This window comes from Panonychus citri, unplaced genomic scaffold (genome assembly GCF_014898815.1).
Source record: "Panonychus citri isolate SS breed McGregor unplaced genomic scaffold, ASM1489881v1 Contig00102, whole genome shotgun sequence".
Classification (NCBI taxonomy): Eukaryota; Metazoa; Arthropoda; class Arachnida; order Trombidiformes; family Tetranychidae; genus Panonychus; species Panonychus citri.
Genome location: NW_026515507.1, coordinates 275,954 through 298,789, shown reverse-complemented (window position 1 = coordinate 298,789; position 22,836 = coordinate 275,954). Strand labels below are relative to the sequence as shown.

Sequence of the window (22,836 nt, the reverse complement as noted above, 5' to 3'; positions counted from 1 at the left end):
TATTCTTAATTGTAATGGATTAGTGAACTTTTTTTTCTCTCTTAAATTTCCAATCAAATTTAATTCACTGACTGATTGTTAACTTAATCTCGTTGCTGTTTATTATACAATCATTTTCCTGATTGAATAACAAAACAATTAAAGATATTGAACTTGAGATCAACAATTTATATAGTAAAGATCATGATCAAGTTCATACAACAATTAAACGTTAACGAAATAGTTAATTGTTGTAAAATTGAATTCAATCAAAATTCAACAATAGCAGATCCAAAGTCAGACACAAAGTCAGATTAATTTACCAGAAAATATTAATCATAATTAAATCTAATTGACAATACTATTAATATAAACTAAAATTACATTGATTAGATGAAATCACACAATCTACAATTGAGTAAACAATTTAATTCTTATCAACAATTAAGAAAGAAATTGAATTTTCTAAAAATAATATTCAGGTAAACATGTTGTTGGTCTGACGTTGGTAGATTGAATTGAATTTAAATTGTAATTCATAATTAGTGTAAATTATTACCATGTTGACTTGTTATTAATCACGACAATTAATCTAATAGTTTGTTGCATGGTAAAAACAAATAAACAAACATCATCATCATCATCGTCCTGACGTAATAATAAAAATACCATAGATGTTTTTTCATCTTCAACAGGTAAGTGTGGGTGATAAGTCGGTTCAGGGTTATATTTACATCATGGGCACACCATGATGGATTCATAAACTTCATCATGTTCTCATCATCATCATCATGATAGTACTTTTGAAACATTAAAAAAAAAATCTCATAAAAAACATGAACTTTTTTTCTTAAGAATTTTTTTTCTCACCTTCACTTTCAATCTAATATGAAAAATTTTATCGTTTCTCTCCCTCTTCTCTTATGTGTTTTACTTTAAACTCTTTGCTTTTCTCGTCCTCATCCTCATCATCTTCTTCATCATCATCATCGTCTTCGTCTCTTCCCTAGGAGGATATTTATCGTAAAGAAAGTATATTTAAAAAGAAAGAAAGAAAATTCTGAAAAACTTCAACATGATCATGATAAGCTCCTCCTTTGGAAATGGCAACATGATGATTTAAAAAGGGATAACATGAAACCCAGAGGATTCAATTGCAAACAATTTAAAAGCTAATCAACAATCAGTGTAACAAGAAATCATCTTCATATTGAAAACAATTAATGATAACTATTAATATTATTGTTTGAATTACTTTTGGGAAAAGTTTCATTTTGTTTGTTTTTATCAATTTCAACCTTAATAATAAGATCAACATCGTTCACGTTGTTACAATCAAATCAAATCAAACTTATTAATTGTGACCTGTCATTCTTACCGGTTTATTAATTGTCATTGGTGATCTAATCATTGTGATTATCTTCAAGTGAATTGTTCAAAATTGGAGATAACAATTAGCAGAAGCAGAAAAAAAAAGATTCACTGTTAATAGTGATTCTACTTTTAGTTACTGAGAGAGAGCTTAAAGGTTGGAAGAGAATTGAGTGAGTTTAAGTGAGTGAGTGAGAGAGAGAGAAACGATAAATCTCACCAGTGAGTCTTTTGGAAACTTGTTTTACAGGAACCATCATCATCTTCATCATCCTTCATCATTATCAACACAACAACAACAACAACAAGTTAATTCTGTCTCATTTTATGTTCACCTGATTTTGGAAACTTTTCTTGTTGTTACCTCGTCGAATCAACAGTAAACTTGATCCCGTTCATTTAGAAAAGTTCAAGTTCAATTTGATTTTTTTCTTCTTCTTCTATTTGATTGTCAGTCTCATCTTCATCTGATTTAGCTTTCTAGTTATGTGAATCCCTCCTCTTCTCATCTTTTCTTTATCTTCTTCTTCCTCATCATCATCATCATCATCATTTAACTCTATCCAAGGGACACATTTCAAGTAACTTGAAATACGACTTCCGCCTTTTGAGGTCCATCGAGTTGAAGATCACCGATAATAAAGTAAATCAACTAATCACTTATACTTCATTTAACCTTGGACTATTCTGAGAATCAAGTTAATCATTTCTATTTTTGTTAACAACATAACTTATTTCAATTAGTTGATTAATACTTTAACATTAACTCTCAACATCTTCATCACCATCACCATGAGACTTTTGGAATCATTGTGATTTTATCTTTAATCGTTGAAAATTCATTCACATTCAGTATTCGTAAACATGGAAACAAAATTAATTCAATTCCCTCTGATGACATTTCTCTCTGGTTTTCTGATCATTTTGAACCAAAGATCAGTGAAACATTAGCATTATCATCATCATCTTCTTTATCCTCATCACCTTCATCATCTAAATCATCATCAGTAACTTATGATGAAGAGGAACATGTTAACGACAATACAAATAGTGATGATGGTTTACCAATCAGATCATTTTCTTCATCGTCCTCAACTGAATCTCGTCCAGTGATTCCATTGAAAAATTCATCAGAGGCAATTCCATTCACGACAGTTGATGCAACCCTGAGTATCGATGGTCTCAAGGAACCAAATTCAGGTTCATCCGATAAAATTGAAGAAGGTGTTGGCCCAGCAGTTTCATTTGAATATGGTTCAGATTATGCTGAAAGTGAAACAGGATATTCATCCTCATCCCTTGGACCTGAAGATGAAAATAACTTTGAAACTGGTGACCTTAAAATTGAGATAAGTGACCTTAAACCAGTTTACATTAAACCACCAAGCGGCTTTAAGCCAGTTCTATACCCTAATCGTGAGATGGACGGAATTCACCCAATGGGCTCATCTTTCTTGAACGATTTTACACCCTCACCAACCAACCTTCAACCCAAAGTAACTTTACCACCTCCTAAAGAACCTTATCCATACCCTTATCCCTTTGGTTTAACCTCATGGACACTCGGTGGTATTCGTGGTATTCAACGAGGTGGTTTCTGGGAATCAATGGGCTCCGATGCTGCTTTAGGTCTTCCTGTCCGTCCATTTAAGGGTAATCCGGTTTCCGTAGTTGAATGGGTTAACCTTGGTGATGGCACAAAAATGGTTAACAATCATAACAATAACAATTACAAACCTCCACTTCCACCTCCGGTAACATCATCTCTAGAATCAAATCCACAGGAAGTTTCATTTTCATCTTCCTCTACAACATCATCAGGTAAACTTCCGTTATCTTCTTGGGTATTTGGTGGCCTTCGTCAATTCTCACCATTAACTTGGCAAATGCCTCCAATGGTAATAGAAAAGGTTGAATATGTACCTTTATCATCATCATCATCTTCTTCTTCTTCTTCATCCTCATCATCTTCATCCTCTGATCCATCAAAATTATCACCAAATATTAACTCATATTGGATAATATCCGATAATGACCCAAGTCCTTCTGAGTAAAACTCTGAGAAAGGCAATTAATCACCACAAAATTGGAAACATTTATTTAAATGTATTAATTTGATTCCATTAATCATATTTTTAAATCCACTGAATTAACTCATCATCTTCTAAATCATCATCATAATCATCATGAGATCAAGAGAAAAAAAATTTAAAACTTTTGTTGCCATTATTTTGATTGTTGATAATCAGTATCAATAAGAAAAAAAGGAAGAGATTAATTTCATCATTTTAATTGTTAATTAATCTTTTAATCTCTCTCTTTACCTTTAATTGTTTATGTTGATTAGCATTCACATTTTCTTTATTTATTCCTCTTTACTCTTTACAAGAAAACATAAATTTCATTAATTGTAACCATTAATTATCTTGATCATCATCATCATTTTACCAATACACTTGATCATCAAACAAACAACTAAATCAATTTTAATCATTTCTTGTTATAAACGAAACAATAAAAAAAAACTCCAACAATAACAATCATCATTTTTAATTGTTAAATTTTTCCTCTAAATTGTCCAAATTCTTAATTGAACACAATTAACTGAGATTACAATTAACTTTACTCTTTAGATTCTTATGTTGATTGTGTTACGAAAAAAATATAATAAACAAATACAATTCAAGTTGATTAAGTGTAAGATTACAATTGATTGTTAATTAGCTGATTGATTGTTAATAAGATGAGATGATATTTGATATTTGCTATTAAATCAGAGCAATTGAATTTTTGTTCAATTGTCCTTCGTTTGAGTATTTATCTGAATTAGTAAATTGTTGACCGAGAGAGAGAGAGAGAGAGAGACAGAGAAAGAGGTTAAATGATTATGATTACCAATTCTATGGGGTTAATTACTCTTAATGTGATTAGTTGATTGTGACTGATGATAATTATTGTTCTAATAGAGAGAGGGTTAAGTGAGTTTATCTGTTTTTATGAACAGGGGATAAGATTTTCAAAGTGAATTCATGGGTTAGAATTGTTTTAAAAGAATCGAGTGAATCAATGATTACGAAAAAAAAATGATTGATGAGCGATTCAGTTATGAAAAGGGATCAGGTTCATGGCCATTCAACTTCATGGTAAATCAGGGGAATCGGCAAAGAGATTGTTTATCTTGTTAATCTTCATTAATGATAAATGGAAGATGAAAACTATACTAAGAATGAGAGAGAGAGAGAGAGAGAGAGAGAAAGAGTTACACTGAAAAAAATGAGAAGGGTGGAGATGGTGAGGAGGAGAAGAAGATGAATTCTTATTCCATCATGATTATCGTAAGAAAAAAAAAGATTATGATGAATATTATTCTTATATATGAATTAAAGAGTTGGACTGATGGATTAGAATTGAGTTCAGGGATTCATGTTTAGCTTTTGGAATAGGAATTAAAAGATGATGATGATGATGGAAGAGGAAATTAAGGTGAGTAAAGGAGGTGAGGGTGTTTTTAGAGTTAATTTTAGATGAAGTGATGGTCAGATAAGATGAAAAGGTGACCAAGATAACAAAAGAATCGGAATTAAATTGTTAATTCTTAATGTTGACCACAAAATTCATTGATTAAGGAAGAGAATCAACATTAAACTAGTCACGGGTATTTTAACGTGGTCTTGGTTCCGGACAACTTGATTAACATGATTAACGTTGATATTAAGATGCTCACTTCATGCCTACGAATTAGAGTTAAATGAGTTTCAAATGTTCATTTGATTTCCTATTTACCTTTTAGGAGATTTGATAAATTGTTACATTTTCAATGAATCATTTTAATTGTGTCTAATTAAAGTTTAAGGTAATCATCCCTATTAATGGTTTCTCAAGAATCAAACAAGGGCCAAATAACCAATTGGTTAAAATCCTTAATTGTCTTTAGTTATTGGTGAATAACCTTTTCTTTTGATTACCTTTTCTCAGTCCAAACTTGGTAAACAATTTACTAATCATTGAAATAAATTAAGAGAAGATCTGAAGCTTTAAAAAGGAAAACAAAACAAATCAGATTAAGGTAAAGATTGAATCAAAAATTGATTGGAACAATTAACTAAAGATTAACAGTTATTGAGAAATTAAAAACTTTTTTCGCGATCCAAGTTACTAATGACATCTATGGGATTCTATGGGTAATGTTAACCTTCAGTGGAAAATTTTTAATTGGAAATTAATTTAGATTAATCTTAATTGCGAATCGTTTGAATTATTAATGATGAGATTAAGTGATTTGTGCTATTAATACAATTTTCTTACTTCTTCTAGAATGTACTGGTATGTTGACAGTTTAAGAATTAGTAAAGGAATAATGATCTGCTTAATTGTTTTTCGTTCAGCTCAATTTATTCATAAACGCGGAAAACGATTAGATTGAAGTTTGTGAATCGAAATTGTTTCAAAATTAGTTAATTATCACAATGAGTCTTGAACTTTCAATTTTTGTTTGAAGGCAGATTAAGAAATGTCTTTTTTTTCCTCGTTGATTTTGTTTCGTCTTCCTCTCGTTTTAAATTAATCAGGCAATTGTTTTGGGAAAGTCACAGAGATGATTGAAATTTTTACAAATTATTAATACAAAAGCACCAAAATCTTTTTTGATCAAAAGTTGGGACAATTGGATTGATCAACTTTTCATCTCGGGATTTAAGTTAATCCAAGTCCTCGGGTCTGACAGGATGGGGCAAGGGTATTATTGATTTCTTCAATTTATCTCTGGATAACGCTTTCCGCATATCTAATAATAGATAATAATTAAGACAACAATTAGAATTTGTTCTTACATGAGAACGAAATAGCTGTAAAAATCTTACCAAAAGCATCTTCATCAGGATCACCAATGTAATAGTCAATAACCCTACGATAAACACTGTATCCTAATCGTGTGTACATATCGACGGCCACTTTATTTGATACTCGAACAAATAAATCAACAAAGTAAGCTTCTTTTCTGGTAAGAAGATAACAATAGATTAGGATCTTAAAATAATGAACAAAGTGAGAAAGACAAGAGAGAGAGAGAGAGAAACAGAAATGATCCTTACTTTTCCGAAATTTCTTCAAGACCTCTCATTAATTTGGCTGCAATACCCAGTCGTCGATACACATGGTCTACTGATAGAGCAGTGACATGACCTCTCCAAGATTCACCAGTTCCTTCAATCTTACCCATGACTTAAATATAAAAAGTGACCACAAATAAATAGTTATAGTAATTGATTCTATAGAAATGAAATAAAATTTTCATCAGTAAAAAAAAACCTACTGTATCCAACGAGTTGACCATCAGGAGCTTCAACAACTTGAAAATATTCAGGCCAATGACCGATATATTGTAGATAAAAAGATAATCCATATGTTTCAGTCCATGGATCTAAATTACTGAAATTATAGAAAATTAATTAATAATAAAAAAAGCGAAAAAATTTTCAAACATCAAATTCAACTTACATGTTATTATATTTAAAGAGATCTTCACATTTGAATGGTCTAATGTTGGTCATTTTGTAATCAGCTACCAATCAGAGGACAATATCTACATAAATTCAAACAAACAAGAAGCAAGAAAATAAATAGTTAATCAGAAAAAATCAAATAGCTTCAAGGGAATTTACCAAGAATTAAAAAGAAAAGAAAAAAAATCATCTCAAACATGTGAACATAAAAAACAAATGAAATTTCATAGAAAAAAAAACCCAAACTAAATTCATCAATAGAATCACCACCACCATCAACAAGATAACACAAAGATACTGAATTAAATTCCAAAAGAAATCAAATTACAATAAAATACTAACCTTAATTGTAATTAGGAGAAAATTGACCAACAAAAAAAAATTAATTAAAAGAAAATTTTGTTTCTTTTCAAAATGTAAACAAAAGTTCTACAAAAGTGGCACCATCTATGGGATAGAAAAGAGAAAATAAGCAAAGATAATCGAGAGAAAAAAATTCGAAAAAAGAGCCAATTGAATAAAAGAAAAAGAGATGGAGCCACTAGAAAGAAATACAATAGAATAAAATGGCGACGAAAATACTCTCTCTTTCTCTTTCTTTTTCTCTTTCTCTCTTTCTAATTCTCTCTCTTTGCCTTACCAACACCCTTTGGTATAGTCTCTCTCTCTTTTCTCTTACCTGACTTTGGGTTTCTCTTAATGTTTCTGTCTTTTCCTCTCTTTCTCATTTCTTATTTTTATCAATTCTTCGTTCTAAATGTTGACCCTTATCCCTTTTTTTGGTTATTTTCTTTAATAATCTAAACATTTTTTTTATAATTTATTCTCATTCTCCATAAATTATCACCCAGAAAAACAAAACTATAAGTAACCATGTCTAATAATATAGTTTGTGACGGTGGTGGCACTGAAGTGGAGACAATAAATGAACTACAAAATTATTTACAGTCTTTCAACAAGGAGATTGGTGAGACGACGGTTAGCGCCACTGATGCTAATAATCAAACTACACAACCAACTTATTATACTATTGAAGCTTCACAGGTATGTTAATTAACTCTCTTTCATTTAAGAGAATTAAATTGTTCCTTAAAAAAATCATAATAAGAATCTCCATTTTTATTTCTGTATTTTTGTCCTACTTGTGCTTCTTACTCTCTTTCTTTTCTCTCTTTCTTCTTCTCTTTCTCTTTCTCTTTATCTCTCTCTCTCTCTCTTCCTTACCAACAACCCTTGGTATAGATTGTCGTCTCTCTTTCTTGCCTGTTTCCCCTGGTCTTGGGTTTCTATTAGATTTCTGTTTTCTTTTTTTCTCTTCCTATTCATCGTTCTACATGTTAACTGAACTTACATATCCCTCTCATTTTTATATAATTTTTATTCCTTTTTGCTTTAGTATTCCTACGGTTTTGTATCTTTGCTAATCCTCGCTTCCATCTTGGTCTCTTTTTTGTTTCTCTCTCTCTCTTTCTCTTATTTGATTGAAAAAGCAAAATGTTAACGCTTTCTCTTTCTCTTCTCTCTGTCTTTTTTGTTTAGGCCTTGTTTCCTTCTTTCTCTCACTCATTCAAGCTTAGATCTCTCATCCTCCAACTGCTGCTTTGCTCTCTTCTCTCTCTCTCTCTCTTTTCCCTCTCTTTCGCTTATAGCCTCTAATCTTATATTCCCTCTCTTTCTCCTCCTTTATTCTATGTTTATTGCTCATCTTATATTTATTTTCTACTAATTTATACTCCGAATGACTAGTTGTCAGTTATCTAACACCTTTCTGTTTGTCTACATTACTGTGTTAATATACTGCTACTTCAGTAATCTGTTTTTACTTATGCTTTCTCATTCTCTCTTTTTTTAAAGATTTTAACTTTATATTCGTTAATCTTAATGAGCCTCTATGTTTTACTTTCATAATTCCATTGACAGGTATTGACTCAAAATGGCAGTGGAGCAACAGGAACGAGCGTTGTTGCTGCAGCACCCGGTACTTCGGCTGACGGTACCGGTTCATTTCCTACTTTGGCTCTTGTCCCTGATTCAGTTGGAGGCTATGTACTCATTGTTCAACAACCAGCGGGACAAGAGCAGGTCTCAGCAGGTTCATTGGTTGCTAGTGCAGGGGGAACCTTAGCTTTGGCACGAACTAGTGACAGTGGTTAGTAACACTACTATTGCTTTTGTAATAAATTTTTATTCGACTGTTCAAAACAATTAATTGATACTTAATTTACTCTGTTTACAGAAGTCAAAGCTGACCAGATAGTTGAAGAGAGTGTACCTCAGCAAGTTAAACAAGAAAGACTGGAAATAGAAAAACCCAATGACATTTCTGTTTATGATTTCGATGAAGGTGAGATTTTTAATGATTTAAAAACAAGAGCATAATTTAATTTCCATCGAAACCTATTACAATTACAGTTAATCCACCACCTAGTTCGGGTGCTATTGAAGAAGAAGAACCAGAAGAACTTATGGATAATGAGACTGATGACATGTTACCATTGGAATCTGGTGAAATGAAACCCATTCTTGGTAAATTTGACACAATGAATACAATCATAAGTTTGTTGACTAATGAAAATTTTCCATTTCCTCAGCTACTCCAAAACCTAAAAGAACCAAGAAAAGTCCTGCAACCACAGGAAAGAAGCACAAAATATCAACACCTCAAACTCCTTTAAATCCAAACTCTCATATGTGTAACTACTGTAATTATGCCAGTAACAAACGATACCTATTGTCACGGCATATGAAATCTCATAGTGAAGAAAGGCCTCACAAATGTGGTATATGTGAACGAGGCTTCAAAACAATAGCATCTCTCCAAAATCATGTTAATACACACACTGGTGTACGACCTCATGGCTGTAAATACTGCGATGCTGCATTCACTACATCTGGTAATTAAGCAAATTTTGAAACATTTGTTATTCAAATATTTTCTAATTCTCTCCCTCTTTACTATTTATTTAACAGGAGAACTCGTTCGACATGTACGATATCGACACACTCATGAGAAGCCTCATAGATGTCCTGAATGCGATTATGCCAGTGTTGAATTATCTAAATTGAAAAGACATATGAGATGTCACACAGGAGAAAGGCCTTACCAATGCCCTCACTGTACCTATGCCAGTCCTGATACATATAAATTAAAGAGGCATTTAAGGATTCATACAGGGGAGAAACCATATGAATGTGACGTTTGTCATGCCAGATTCACCCAAAGTAATTCGTTGAAAGCTCACAAACTTATTCACAGTGGGAATAAACCGGTCTTCAAGGTGAATAATTTGGTCTATAAGAGTCTCCTTAATAATTACTAATCTCGTATTTATTTTCTAATAAAACAGTGTGACCAATGTCCAACTACTTGCGGTCGTAAAACTGATTTAAGAATCCATGTTCAAAAGTTACATACCAGTGACAAGCCTTTGACATGCAAAAGATGCGATCAATCTTTTGCTGACAGATATTCGTTTAAAGTAAGTTTATCAAGAGCAATTGTCTTTTTATTTTCATCAACACTGATGCTCATTTTCACAATTGTCTTGTTCTCCCTCTATCTACATCTTATTTTTTTTAGATTCATCTAAAAAGTCATGAAGGAGAAAAATGCTTCAAGTGCGACTTGTGTAATTATGCCAGTGTATCCGCTCGACACTTGGAATCCCATATGTTGATTCATACTGATCAGAAACCTTTTGAGTAAGATTAAAATGACCTCAACCTTATTGTATAACTTTGATTATTTTTTTTCCTCTAAAACACGAATCATCTTTTATTCTCTCAATTCTCAGATGTGACGAATGTGACCAATCTTTTAGACAAAAACAGCTTCTTAAGAGACATAAAAACTTGTATCATAATCCAGAGTATATTCCACCTCAACCAAAAGAGAAGACGCATGAATGTCCTCACTGTACTAAAGCTTTTAGACATAAAGGTACTTATTTAGGGGGGAGGGGAAACATCAGCATCTATATTGATTATACGATTTAATTACTAACTTAACTTTTTCTTATTCTTCAAGGTAATTTAATGAGGCATCTTGTTGTTCATGATCCTGATGCTTACAAAGATGCCAATTTCGATTCAAGTAGTCGAATGAATGACAGCCATCAATTGATTGACGAAGAAAGTGATGAAAATTCACAAATGATTTTGCCAAACACCGATGAGGAATCATTGGATCCACAAACTTTGCAGTTCACTTTAGACCCACAAACTCAGCAAATGATTTCCGGCGACCAAGTTGTAGTCTTTGAAGTTGTTCAAATAAACAATGAAGAAGAATCTAACTCGCAAAGCTCATACGCAACCTTAGACCAAAGTGGTAACTCATCAGCTATCATTCTGGATCCATCTTCCGGAGCTGGTGGTAAAACTAGACGAGCTATTCTTACATCTGGAGGAAAACTCCGTGCATCAACTGTTAGAAATGCCTCCGTTCTCACATCAGCAAACGGTAATTCCTCTAAAGGTAAAATGTCAAATGAACTTTTTTTTATTATGCTTCTCATGTCTTGTTTACCCAATCACTGTTTGAGTTCACACTTTTGTCTCTACTCTTTTTTAACCAATGTTTTTGTTTTATTTTTGTTTTCTCTAGAAAATATTATTATCCAATTACAAGCCGAAGACGAAGAAGCTGCTAATGCAATCCAACCTGACAACATTATCGATGATCCTGACTACGCTCTACCCGGCAACAAAGCTGCTAAATTAACTTCTAATCTTCCTGTTGCCACAACGCCTGTTGTACCTCCACCGTTGGTTATTCCAGAAGACACGAAGCAGATACGTGATCAAATTCAGAAGCAAAAAGATTTAGCTGAATGTTTTGGTTTTAAAGATGATGATGAAGAAGATGAGGCAATATTATCAATGCCTGCAGCTCATGCACAATGAGAAGACTAATATCTACTATTTTTCCTTTAAATTTATTTGGCACTTTAATCGTCATAATTTAAAAACAGCGAAACAAGAAAGAGCGATTTGAATCGTGATTAAATTTAACTTGACTAGTTTTAAACAATTACAAAATCTAATCCTTTCACATAAACACACACAACAAACACACATACACCACACAGGATTAATTGATTGGTTTTTTTTTGTCACCAGTAATTTAAAGATACTGGAATCAATGAAACAAACAAAACATTGCTCTCTTTCATGTGAGAGCTCACAGTTCAAGGATAAAAAGTTAATCCAGGAACAAGCTAATACCACAGTTATACATATACATATAACATAATATACTTGTATGATTACACGTATATAATGTCATCATCATTTATAATCGTAATCATACATCCATCAAATATCAAACAACCAAATAGCTCGACACTAAAGTTCATCATTTCATGGAAAAACACCAAGAGAAGGAACCATTTATGAACTAATAATGGAATATGTTGAAACAAACTTGTTTACATTCTTGTCTACATTTTCAATCCTTTAAAACTTTTCGCTCTCTCTCTCTCTCTCTCTCTCTCTCTCTTCCACTCGAATCAATTCTGGAAAACCCACCTCAACAAAATATTTAGTTGTTGTTTTGTCAAGGGCCAGTGAGACCTTATCTATTTTAGAAAATAAATTTGATTGATGTAATCAGCTTTAATTGCATTTAAATTTCGGTTTAATTACTTGCAACTTGTAAATATCAATCAAACTAATGATAACTTTTTCTTTTACAGTTAAACCAGAAAATCTTTTTATTTGACTAATCTTATTGTACATATACAAACAAACAGATTGGTAATCTTTTAATGGAATTAAATTACATTCAAATTGACTGGATTACTTAAGTAAATCGATAATTAAATCGAAAGTTGGACTTAATTTCGAATCAAATTTCGGCCGAAAAATCAACATCTTTACCGGATCGACTTTGCTTTGGAATCTGGAATAAAATATCTTGCAGTGAACTTGATCTTCTAATAAAGTGTCGTCTCGATGGATTGGAACTTCTTGTTGACAAGTTTTGCTCATTTGTCTTCATTGTCATCGAATCATTTGATGGCCTTTAACAGTTGATCAATTGATTAGAATTAAGAGAATTAATCATTTTTCAGAATTTCGCTTACCTATCAAAGTATGTTGATCTACTGGTTCGTAATGGATATCTTGAGACAGAGTCAATCGGTTCATCGTTGGACATTAATCGCATCAGTTGCTTGGAACTGTTTAGTTTGGTTGTTGAATAATCACCAGTTCGGCTTGATGGTCGATGTAAAAATTGAAATTCTGGGAAAAATTCACCATTAATATCAGGAGAAGCTGAAAATGTAAAAATTTAGAAAAAGTTACGAAAAGTTGATCAACTCTAAATTGTTGACAATTAACCATTTTCAGATACTTACGCGTAAAAGATTCATCTTCATGATCACTTGTTTCACTTTCATCAACCACCGATGACATTCTGGTTAAATTCGGGGGTTTTACCTGTTGTAGAACAGGTAAACCAGGATTATCTCTAATTGGAAAACCACAAAGATTTTCAATCTTAATCCATTTATCTCGACAAATTTCAATTTGATTAATTAATCCAGTTAATCTAAGCCGAGTCGCCTTTAAATCTTCATAATAATGCTCTGATAATTTTCGATTGGTTTTCTTACGTTTACCTCCAAGCTAAAAAAAAGTAACAATTGCAACTCATTAATTCATCAATCAACCTTCCTAATTGTGTGATGACATTTACCTTATTCTTGAGTTTAATTAATTCAGCCTCATATTGAGTTTTTTGCTCGTTGTAGTTTTTATTTTCAATCTCATAAGTAATTTGAAGCCATCGTTGTAATTGAATTTTCTGCTGTTGAATCCTTTCAAATGGAGTTTGTGACAACATTAATTCAGCCTTGGCCAAAGATCGTCGAGTCGCAGCGATCTCTTTGATTAGCGAAGATCCTTTTTCCTGTAACGATTGATCCCGTTGGTAAACTAAATCGCTCGATGATTGTGACCTTAATATGGAAGTTAAATTTTCCGTCTCATCGATAACCTGTTGTTTACCCTCTTTAGTTTTTTCCAATTCCCTTTGAATGGTTAAAAGTTTATCTCGAGATTCCTGTAAAGTGGACATTTGTCGGAAAACTTTATCCAATCGATGTTGAACATTACGTCGTTGATTAAGAACAAACCAAAGGATAAACGCAACTCCAATTAGAACTGTGATTAAATATCGATCAAGTAAAAAGCGATCATTTGAAACGCCAAACAAAACGGCTTCAATTGCATTTAAAGTTAATCGCTGTCTATCTAATGGATCAGTTATCTTTAAGATATGAGTGGCAAATGCTGGATTAGCAGCAATCCTATTTGATTAAGATAAAAAATTGATTGATTAATTAATCAGTTGAGTGAAGAGAAACAAAACAAATTGAAATACAATTACAATAACAATAACAAACTCAATTTGAAAGTACACTTACCTTGGTAAACGTGAACCATCAATGTGATTCTCAATGAAACTATCAGTATATTGAGGTAATTTAACATGATTAATTAGCCAATTAATTGTCTCATCAACTGACCATTTGGAAACTTCAGATTTCCTCCAAGTTTCCCACATTTCATCAACACTAATTGAACTATCGCCAGCATGAAGGGTCATCTCCTTTTTATCAGCCTCATTTCCCTCATTGGTTTTCAAATCTTTCACAATAAACTGAAAACATTGGATACAAGTAACAATTTAGATAACCAATAGAAAGAGAAGCTTAATCACTTTGCTAAAGATCTAATGATCAATACCAATTAATCAACAATTAATTATGATTAACTCACCTCAATACTTTCCTTCCTCTCAATGGATCCATTTTGATCGTAATCAATTTTATTGTGAATCTGTTTAATTGCCTCATAGCCCCAAGGATCCTTTAAATTAACCGTTATAATATCTTGATGTTGATTAGCATCATTTGATTGAACCAATGAAACCTTAATTGTTAATAGTAAACAAAATTTAAGGTTAAACAAGTTGATCATTTAAGGTTTAGAATCCGGATGATTATAATGAATCAATTAATTAGTTGATGATGACTTTGATTATTGTGACAATTGTTAAAACTAATTTACACCAAATAATAAACAAATTGTAATATGAGACAAGTAGTTAATTAGATGATTTTGTTTCATTGTTTAGATGATAGAAAGACTTACAATGAAAATCATTTCCAAGATTAATCTTAATGATGATGATTAATTTATTGTTGATTAGTCGTTGTCATGTTGAACAAAAGGCAAACTAATCATCAAGATTAAGGACTAATCATAAAAAAACGATTATCAATAAGTCAACAATCAATATCGATACTAAATCCATGATAATAAGTATGATTAGTTAGTCAACTTTGTTAACAATTAAGTTAAATCTCTGTTTTGAATTACATTGAATTGTTAAATTGTTTACATTGACACATTAACCTGGTTACAATTAATAGCTACCTGGAAATCAATTGGTAAGATTTAAATTGTTCAGTTGATTGTTTTTTTTTTAATATCAAGGTGACGTTTAGTTTTAATCAGCGATTTCAAAATAATAGATTGAAGTAAATTTAATCGACAATCAGGTTAATTACAATTAAGAAAGGTTAAATACTTAGATCATTAAGATTGTTTTCTTTTTTTATTGAATAAAAAACTTTCTCGCTGAATAAAAAAAAAAGATATCAGAGAAACCGGAAGGAAGGAAGATAAAGTAAGAAAGAAAGTTTCACTTCCGTTCCGAGTTATCTCCATGTAAGATACGATTTTCACCCATGTTTATATATCTCATGTATTCCAGTCTCTCATCTTCCAGAATTAAATCATTGCTGTTGTTGTCATGAAAGTAATTAATTTAATCATATCACTCACTGGTTGAGGTTATTAGTAATTAATCAATAACCATTAGGCCAAGACAAGGTAATCATTTTGTCATCAAATCAATTATCATGATTACTAAATTGCCTTAGGCAGATAATCATGGGAAACCTGAAATCCATCAGAGTCAATATTTATCCAATCATATTTAATTCATCATCATCATCATCATCATCAATAAAGTGTATTATTTCATGATGAATTAGCTGAGTAAAGAAGCAAAAGTTCAGTACTATTCAATGGAAATATCTAAATAGTTCATGAGCCAATTGAGAACCATTGAAATTTATCATGAAATTTCACCACTTGATATTCAATGGGTCACTTAGTAATTATTGATTCCTAATTCTGAGTTGAAATTTTACCATGATAAATTTAACATGTCATGATGATAATGATGATTAGGTAAATAAAAATAATACTCATTGAAATTGGATATTGTTTAATACTTTATCCAAAAGGAGACGATGAGATATTAATTGTTGATTGCAATCAATTCAAATAATTGCATCTCTATTTGTGTATGTTAGTTATCATTATAACTCATTGGATTAACATTAACCATTGTTGATTGTCAGGGTAAATGCATAAATATCCAGAGGAAGTTTCATTTTACTCAGAATCATGGGTTCATTATTTTTATCATGAAAAAAAAACTCAGATCATATTGATCGTACTGATTGGCAAATAAAATACTTGTGAGTAAACTGAAATGATATTATTATTATTATCATTGGAATCAATGGTTAACCATCAATAACTCTATGTGGTTAACAAAACTGATTGTTGATTAATTTTAAATTCACCCAACAATCAATTCTTAAACTGTTCAGACCTGATTGAGTGATCAATAAAGTGTAATTGATTAACCTTGACAAATTATTTTATCCTACGTGGTAACAAATGATTATCATGTTTACCATGAAGAAGATTTTTATTATTATTATTATTATTATTTTTTATGATATTCTATCGGCTATTGAAGCAAATATAAATGATTATCGTCATCAGTTGATAAAGGTTCTGGATTGAGAAATGAGTCTCATGAACGCTCATGGAACCGGAAGATAGTGGGATAATCCTCTTTGGGTGAACAACTTTTTTTCACCAGAATAAATATATAATCTAGAATGATGAATATTTTTCTCATCCTTGTTTGCCATTGTTCAACTTGAATATTTCATCATCTCATGTGAACATCATCATCATCATCATGAGGCTCATGGTGAACGAAAAAATCAACGGATTGAAAAAAAAAGTTCTGAGACAATAGATAATCCGTAATAATAATAATAATAACAAAATCTGATCTTTGAATATTTCCTAAGCTTTACGAATGAGCTTAATATTATCTTTATTTATCCAAACCACACGTTACGAATACTTAATCATGTAATTTCATGTAATTCTTGAACCATGAGGAATCGAACCTGTTAAATGTTCATGAACTTTTTCCTCTTTTTTTTATAATATAATACTTTCATCTTCCATTGTTACAATTTATAGAGCTGAAAAGAATTTAAATTTTAATTAATCTTTACTGTTCTCGAATTTACTTCTTTTTCAATCTATTTCCATCATGAATTCATTTGTTTGTCCCCCCTGAAAATAAATATTCCGAGTTAATTGTTACCAAATATTAAACTAATCTTACAACTTTAAAGGATCAGCATGATTTGAATTCAACTTGATTAAAGTGGTGGAAATTTTCAAGCCAAAAACACACACATATGAGTTGTGATACAAAATTATTAATTTGAATCAATTTAAATTCAATATTAACATGGGGAAAGAATCTGAATCAGGATTGAAAGAATGTTTCAAAAGAAAATCGTTTCTTTGAATACATATTAATAGTTATATGTCTATTCACGAAGAGTCAAATTCAGGCTTCAAGTTCAAGTCCAACCTCTTGGGTATTTTTTTTTCCAATTTTATGGTTCCATGAGTTTCTTATTCTGATACTGAACTGAACAAACAATGAATTCTTTGTATGTTTTTCCCTCTCATTCAGTTTGATTTTAAAATTATCAAAAGTCAAAAGTTGGTAAAATTGGAAGCGAGTATCACAGAAAAGAATCAACTAAACAGCAGCAACAATAACCAGGTATAAATAGATGGATTGAAAAGGTAGTCACAATTGGAATTAAATTTCACCGAGAATCAGGAGAGAGGCAGTAAAGTGGAGTATGAGGTTGATGGAGAGTCTGCCAGGTAATTCTGGATGAATGGATATCCTATCATATATAATGGAAAAACATTCACTTTGGATGGTTAACATTTAACAAGAAACTTTTTTCTTTCCAGTTTCATCTGAATTTTTATCATTCTTGTTTCATCTGATTCATTTTCCATGAACCTAAAACTGTCCTGGAATCAACATGATTCCAAGATGAAAAATGTTGAGGTTATTTTCTTTTTCTCCTCTCTCTCTCTTCTCATATCAACAATACATACAGTATGAGCCTTTCCATGGGCAAGGTTACAACTTCACTTTGTCATTTTCTGTTCTAAATGAAACTTTTTCTTCATACTTTTCTATCATTCTTGTCTTCCTTCATGATCGTCTCATGAATTCTTATTTTTAATCTTCTTTTTCCATTCCAATTGCATCATCATTTTTCATTCGAAAAAAAAGTAGTAACAAACTCTCTCACTTTCTCTCTAATCGTTAGCGAGAGCTTGAAAAAAATTCGAAGCACATATTTCTATCTCTCATTTACCCTGAAGGCTGATGTGTGATATATACTGAATTTCATGACAAGTGGGATTGCTTTTTTTTCCTTTCCTTTCCTGTAGAAAATTTCGTGATCACTTGGAAACTTTTCTTTCTTTATCAGATCTCGAAAGGTTTACATTCAAATCCTTGATGTACTAATATTAGTATCGAAGTGTTGAAAAGATATTAAATTGAATCTAAAATGATTGAAATTTTCAAAGAGAATTCATGTTAATTTCTGACTTTTTCAATTCTGTTCAGGGTTTTACTTTGAGAATTCAGTTTATACACTTCTTAGTTGATACTATATGAAAGTTAAGAACTTAATATTTCTGATATAATCCGGGATATCATATTAACTATTGGACATTCAATTCACCTTTTTCAAAGTGTCCAAGGACTATCATTGTGTATGATTTATGTTTCAACAAATTGTAACAAATTGAGCAACTTATCAATATGAATTAACAATCAGATTGACCCTGAGGCTTTTAAGAAGAGACGAAATTTTTTACTGATCCATTTTCACTTACTTTTCAACAATCATCGAGTTGTCCAGTTAAGGAATCTAAGTGAACTTATGATAGCTGATGAAAACTCATGTTACAATTGGTCAATTTTTTCCAACCATGAAGCAGAAATGAAATTAGAGTAATTGGATTTTCTTGTCTCGAACTTGTAAAAGTTTTGGAAAACTTTTAATATTAACAATCACATTATTAGACTCTCAAGTTAAACGTACGAAGCTTTTGCAGTCAACATATATTCAAAATCTTGGCCAGAGGCTGAATCCATGATAAATTTCATGGTGAAACCAATATTTTGAAAATTTGGCCTTCGAGAAAATGGAGATAATTAACAAGCTTGATTATTAAAATAGTGAAACTGAATTGAATTAAAGGATTTTAAAGAAGATACCTGATCACACTTGATGATAATCTTCTTATAGATAAAGTTTCACGATGTTCATTGAAAGAATCAGAATGAAGCTTGAAAAGTTAATTTAAAGTTTGGTTTCCGTTAGTAAACTTTTCCTTTCCGATAATTCAATTGAATTACATGTTATGAGGAATCAACTTAACTTTTAAAACGATAAAAACAATAGAAAATTAAATAATGAAAATGGATACAATGAGTAGGAATAGGAAGCGGGTAAAATAACGGTAAATATTATCTATTGGGAGTAAATGAAATTAACTTTTGAAACAATATAAGAGTACAAAAAGACTCAAATCCTTAATAGAGACGAAAAAAAGTTCTGAAAACTAAAAAGCAATTGAAGTTATTAAGAAAGCCAATAATCTCATTTGTTCAACATTTTCATCGACTAATATTGAAAGTGACTTCCTTTTCCGTCTCTCACCTTCCCCTCACCGTAAACATCATCTCATTACCCTGAGCTAATATTTTAGTTAGCTAAATACTGTACATATATTGTAGCTTCCGATTTACAAATGAATGAGCTTCCGGTAGAATAAGGGGAAGCTCAGCGTTGAAAAAAAAATATTGGAAACATGATGAGTAGAAGAGGATAAGATAAATTCACAGGGTAACATGAATTTCTGGCTTGTCTGATTCGTGATGAAACCAAGGTGTGTTTTTTATCCACACCTTTCAGGGTATGAGAGATGAAAAAAATGAAAGCAAAGGAATAGCTCAGTAGATGTAAAGTAACAACAAGTAACCCATCATGAAACAGAGATAAATTCATGGATGAAAAAAAGAGAAATAGTGAGAGAGAAATCGATTCTCCCAGTAAACATGAATTCTGTTCTACATTGATCGATGCTGCAGAATAAGTTTCAAGTCCCTTGAGGCAACGAAAACGAAACTCAACTGATAGGTGATAGAACTTGAGATAATCGTGATGTGGAAACTCAATTGCACTTCGAATACTTTTTTTTTATCTTCTCTTTTTTCTCTCTACCATTTCCACATCATCCTACTCCCAATTCTCATCCTCTCCTTTTCCTTTCTCCCTCTGTTTACTTGTCCATGATCACATTCAACAATTAATCAATGAGCCAAAATAAAGATCACGCAATCGGAATAACTGAGATTTTCGTCAATTCTCATCAAAGAGAATAAGTTTTCACCATATATTACGTTTCATTCCCTTTCTCATCATGGAGCCATTACATCCATCTATTCATTAAGCTTTCGAAATCAAAACATCTCCCAATCTAAACAAAAATCACTCTTCATGATCATGACTTGAAACAGGAAAGAAGAAAAAACAAAATTCCCTCCCACTGTTAATTTCATTTTCGTAGATATAAAACAAAGCCTTTATCTCCAATGATTCATAAATCTGTTTGGCGAATCTCTCTCTCTCTTTATGGTTACATTGACCGAGCCTAGAAAATTATTTCCTCCTCCTTTCAGATAAAAAATTGAGAAAACAAAGTTATCAATTATTTACATAGAAGAAAAAAAAACTTTCTAATAAAAATGTTCTATTCAATTTACAAGTTATCTCAAGTGCTTATTAACTAGAAACAGGGAGTGATAATTTGTCAAACTTTCTATTAGGTGGCAACTGAAAGTTCTAGGAAATGAAAAATGAGCCCATGATTGATCGTAAATGTACTGGATCCAGAATTTTGTTTTCTCACCTTATTAATATATAAAAAATAACATTTTTCTCTTCATATTGCAAGATGATTATCTCATCATTCTGTCAATTTGAATGTGAAACGATTGCATTTTTTGCATCGATAACAATAAATCATGATAACTGTATTGATGTGTTCTTAGTATTAGTATGATAATAAATTCAGTAAACATTTTCTGAAGTCATGGAAACACAAAGAGTCCACTCTGGACTTTTTTTTGTTTCTGTTTCCAGGTGATATATTATTTAGATAATATATTAAGTTTACTGTTGCATATGAATCCATAGATTTATCACCAACTATAATTAAATGATATTTACTTTATATTAAAAGACGATGATGGCTGTGGATAAGATTATCTGAGTAAAATGAATCGAGTATGAGAGCAAAAAATTAGACAAACTGTACATTGATTGTTTACAAATAATTAACGAGAAGAAACAAAAAAAAATGGTTAATAAAATGGTAAGTAAACATTTACTGACCACTTGAAATGTTGACCAGAGAGAAAATTTGTTTAATTTTCTGTTTAATCGGATATTTCAAGTTTAGCATGATAATGATGACGATCCTTGAACCATGAAAATAATAACAAATTTCAAACAATTGCGACTTATACAATTAAGATTATCAATCATAATGTTAGTACAACTTTAACCAGCCTCTAAGTTCCGGGTAAACAGAAATTGGTTTCCAAAAAGTTCTGAGTAAATATTGGCGAGTCTTTGGTGAAGTAAAAATGCTGGATGCTGGTGGATGAGATGATGATGGAGAACATGAAAAGATGATGATAATGATGATGGTAAGCCCATCAAGGTAATCCTTTTTTTTACTCATCTTTTCTGGCTTTTTTCTCTCTCTCTCTCTCTCTCTTTCTCTTCCTATTTTCTAGATTCTAGTAAAATCCATTGGTAATCATCATCATCATCATCTTTGTCAATGGTTGTCACTATTGATGATAACCAAAATGGAAGAAAAAGTTCAATTTCCCCTGAAGATTATCATGAAACTAAAGTTTGAACAAAATCTTTGCCTGGTAAATGTTTACATTGGTCAGAAACGATAGTAATCAAAACCTTTTAAATATTTTGAGACAATTTTTCCTCTTCAACTCTGTTGGAGTATTACTAATCTGCTTGGATTGAAGATTCATTTCCGATGATATTAGATTAAGATGTTTGTTGTTTAAATCCTTAATGTCATCGATTGTGGTATCATGCATTTCATGAGTATACTAATAAAAGTTCAATCGGATGAGAAACTTTTTTTCTAGCAAAAAATTTGGACGATAGAGAAAAGGTTCTGATGAATTTTTCAATGAACTTTAAACGATTAACTGATAAGAGGGTTCGATTTAACCTTTCGAGACCTTTTATTGCATGAATCATTGTCAATCTCATGATGGGAACTGAAATTCTGATGCTCAATGAGATTGTCAAGTCAGTCAAAATCTATTCGATTGTAATCAGGATTGAGAGAGAATAAAAAAAAACGATTAAATGACCATTAGCTGGACTTCGTGACATCTTTATCTGAAGAAGAGAATAATGTATTTTAGATTGTTCATCTTAGATGATAGAAAAACATCAACATACAAGAAGAAGAAACTGAATTTTGATCATGATCATGGTCATGATGAATTAGTGGGTTAGCAAATTGTCTCAAATCAAATTTCACTTTCAAGTAAATCATTAATTCATGAGGTTTAATTGGTTGTAGTTGTGGAAACTTTTCTCCATCCATAGATCATCTTGATGATCAATTCACACCAATTGGTTTCTTTTTT

The 22,836-nt window shown here is 31.3% G+C and overlaps 4 protein-coding genes across 5 annotated transcripts; 2 read left to right on the top strand and 2 right to left on the bottom strand.

Annotated features, from left to right (window-relative positions):
* Positions 1-2,105: 2,105 nt before the first annotated feature.
* Positions 2,106-3,421, top strand: LOC128388759 (atrophin-1-like; the record flags this gene model as incomplete). Its single annotated transcript, XM_053348215.1, has 1 exon — positions 2,106-3,421. A coding segment is annotated over one exon (1,299 nt), but the record flags the coding sequence as incomplete, so codon positions are not given.
* Positions 3,422-5,720: 2,299 nt separating this feature from the next.
* On the bottom strand, positions 5,721-7,317 carry LOC128388787 (N-alpha-acetyltransferase 20-like). 2 transcript variants are annotated; one of them, XM_053348240.1, is made up of 6 exons: positions 7,194-7,317; positions 6,847-6,931; positions 6,662-6,777; positions 6,441-6,570; positions 6,210-6,346; positions 5,721-6,133 (listed from the first exon to the last, which is right to left on the bottom strand). In XM_053348240.1, exons 2-6 carry the CDS (start codon positions 6,897-6,899, stop codon positions 6,048-6,050), a joined length of 522 nt encoding a protein of 173 aa, XP_053204215.1. In that variant the 5' UTR covers positions 6,900-6,931; positions 7,194-7,317; the 3' UTR covers positions 5,721-6,047. The 2 variants fall into 2 exon arrangements, with proteins under 2 accessions (XP_053204215.1, XP_053204216.1); XM_053348241.1 differs by lacking the exon at positions 7,194-7,317 and adding an exon at positions 7,011-7,031.
* A 160-nt stretch (positions 7,318-7,477) lies between these two features.
* Positions 7,478-12,461, top strand: LOC128388778 (transcriptional repressor CTCFL-like). Its single transcript, XM_053348232.1, has 11 exons — positions 7,478-7,895; positions 8,772-9,000; positions 9,088-9,195; positions 9,264-9,377; positions 9,443-9,745; positions 9,822-10,129; positions 10,199-10,330; positions 10,432-10,553; positions 10,646-10,791; positions 10,879-11,328; positions 11,458-12,461. The coding sequence occupies exons 1-11, from the start codon at positions 7,725-7,727 to the stop codon at positions 11,754-11,756; spliced, it is 2,382 nt and encodes a 793-aa protein (XP_053204207.1). The 5' UTR covers positions 7,478-7,724; the 3' UTR covers positions 11,757-12,461.
* Positions 12,462-12,533: 72 nt separating this feature from the next.
* Positions 12,534-15,036, bottom strand: LOC128388781 (stromal interaction molecule homolog). The gene is made up of 6 exons (XM_053348235.1): positions 14,640-15,036; positions 14,285-14,520; positions 13,555-14,167; positions 13,214-13,484; positions 12,938-13,130; positions 12,534-12,874 (listed from the first exon to the last, which is right to left on the bottom strand). Exons 1-6 carry the CDS (start codon positions 14,838-14,840, stop codon positions 12,700-12,702), a joined length of 1,689 nt encoding a protein of 562 aa, XP_053204210.1. The 5' UTR covers positions 14,841-15,036; the 3' UTR covers positions 12,534-12,699.
* Positions 15,037-22,836: the final 7,800 nt, after the last annotated feature.

Bases quoted from the DNA above. Each gene is read 5' to 3' on its own strand.
- LOC128388787 (XM_053348240.1), bottom strand. From the start codon at position 6,899: ATGACCAACATTAGACCATTCAAATGTGAAGATCTCTTTAAATATAAT. The intron at 6,778-6,846 runs GTAAGTTGAATT...CTATAATTTCAG, and splicing joins CTCTTTAAATATAATAACAT to TAATTTAGATCCATGGACTG. The intron at 6,571-6,661 runs GTAGGTTTTTTT...TTTATATTTAAG, and splicing joins TGGTCAACTCGTTGGATACA to TCATGGGTAAGATTGAAGGA.
- LOC128388778 (XM_053348232.1), top strand. From the start codon at position 7,725: ATGTCTAATAATATAGTTTGTGACGGTGGTGGCACTGAAGTGGAGACA. The intron at 7,896-8,771 runs GTATGTTAATTA...TTCCATTGACAG, and splicing joins ATACTATTGAAGCTTCACAG to GTATTGACTCAAAATGGCAG. The intron at 10,130-10,198 runs GTGAATAATTTG...CTAATAAAACAG, and splicing joins GGAATAAACCGGTCTTCAAG to TGTGACCAATGTCCAACTAC.
- LOC128388781 (XM_053348235.1), bottom strand. From the start codon at position 14,840: ATGATCAACTTGTTTAACCTTAAATTTTGTTTACTATTAACAATTAAG. The intron at 14,168-14,284 runs GTAAGTGTACTT...TTAATCAAATAG, and splicing joins GATGGTTCACGTTTACCAAG to GATTGCTGCTAATCCAGCAT. The intron at 12,875-12,937 runs GTAAGCGAAATT...CAACTGTTAAAG, and splicing joins AGATCAACATACTTTGATAG to GCCATCAAATGATTCGATGA.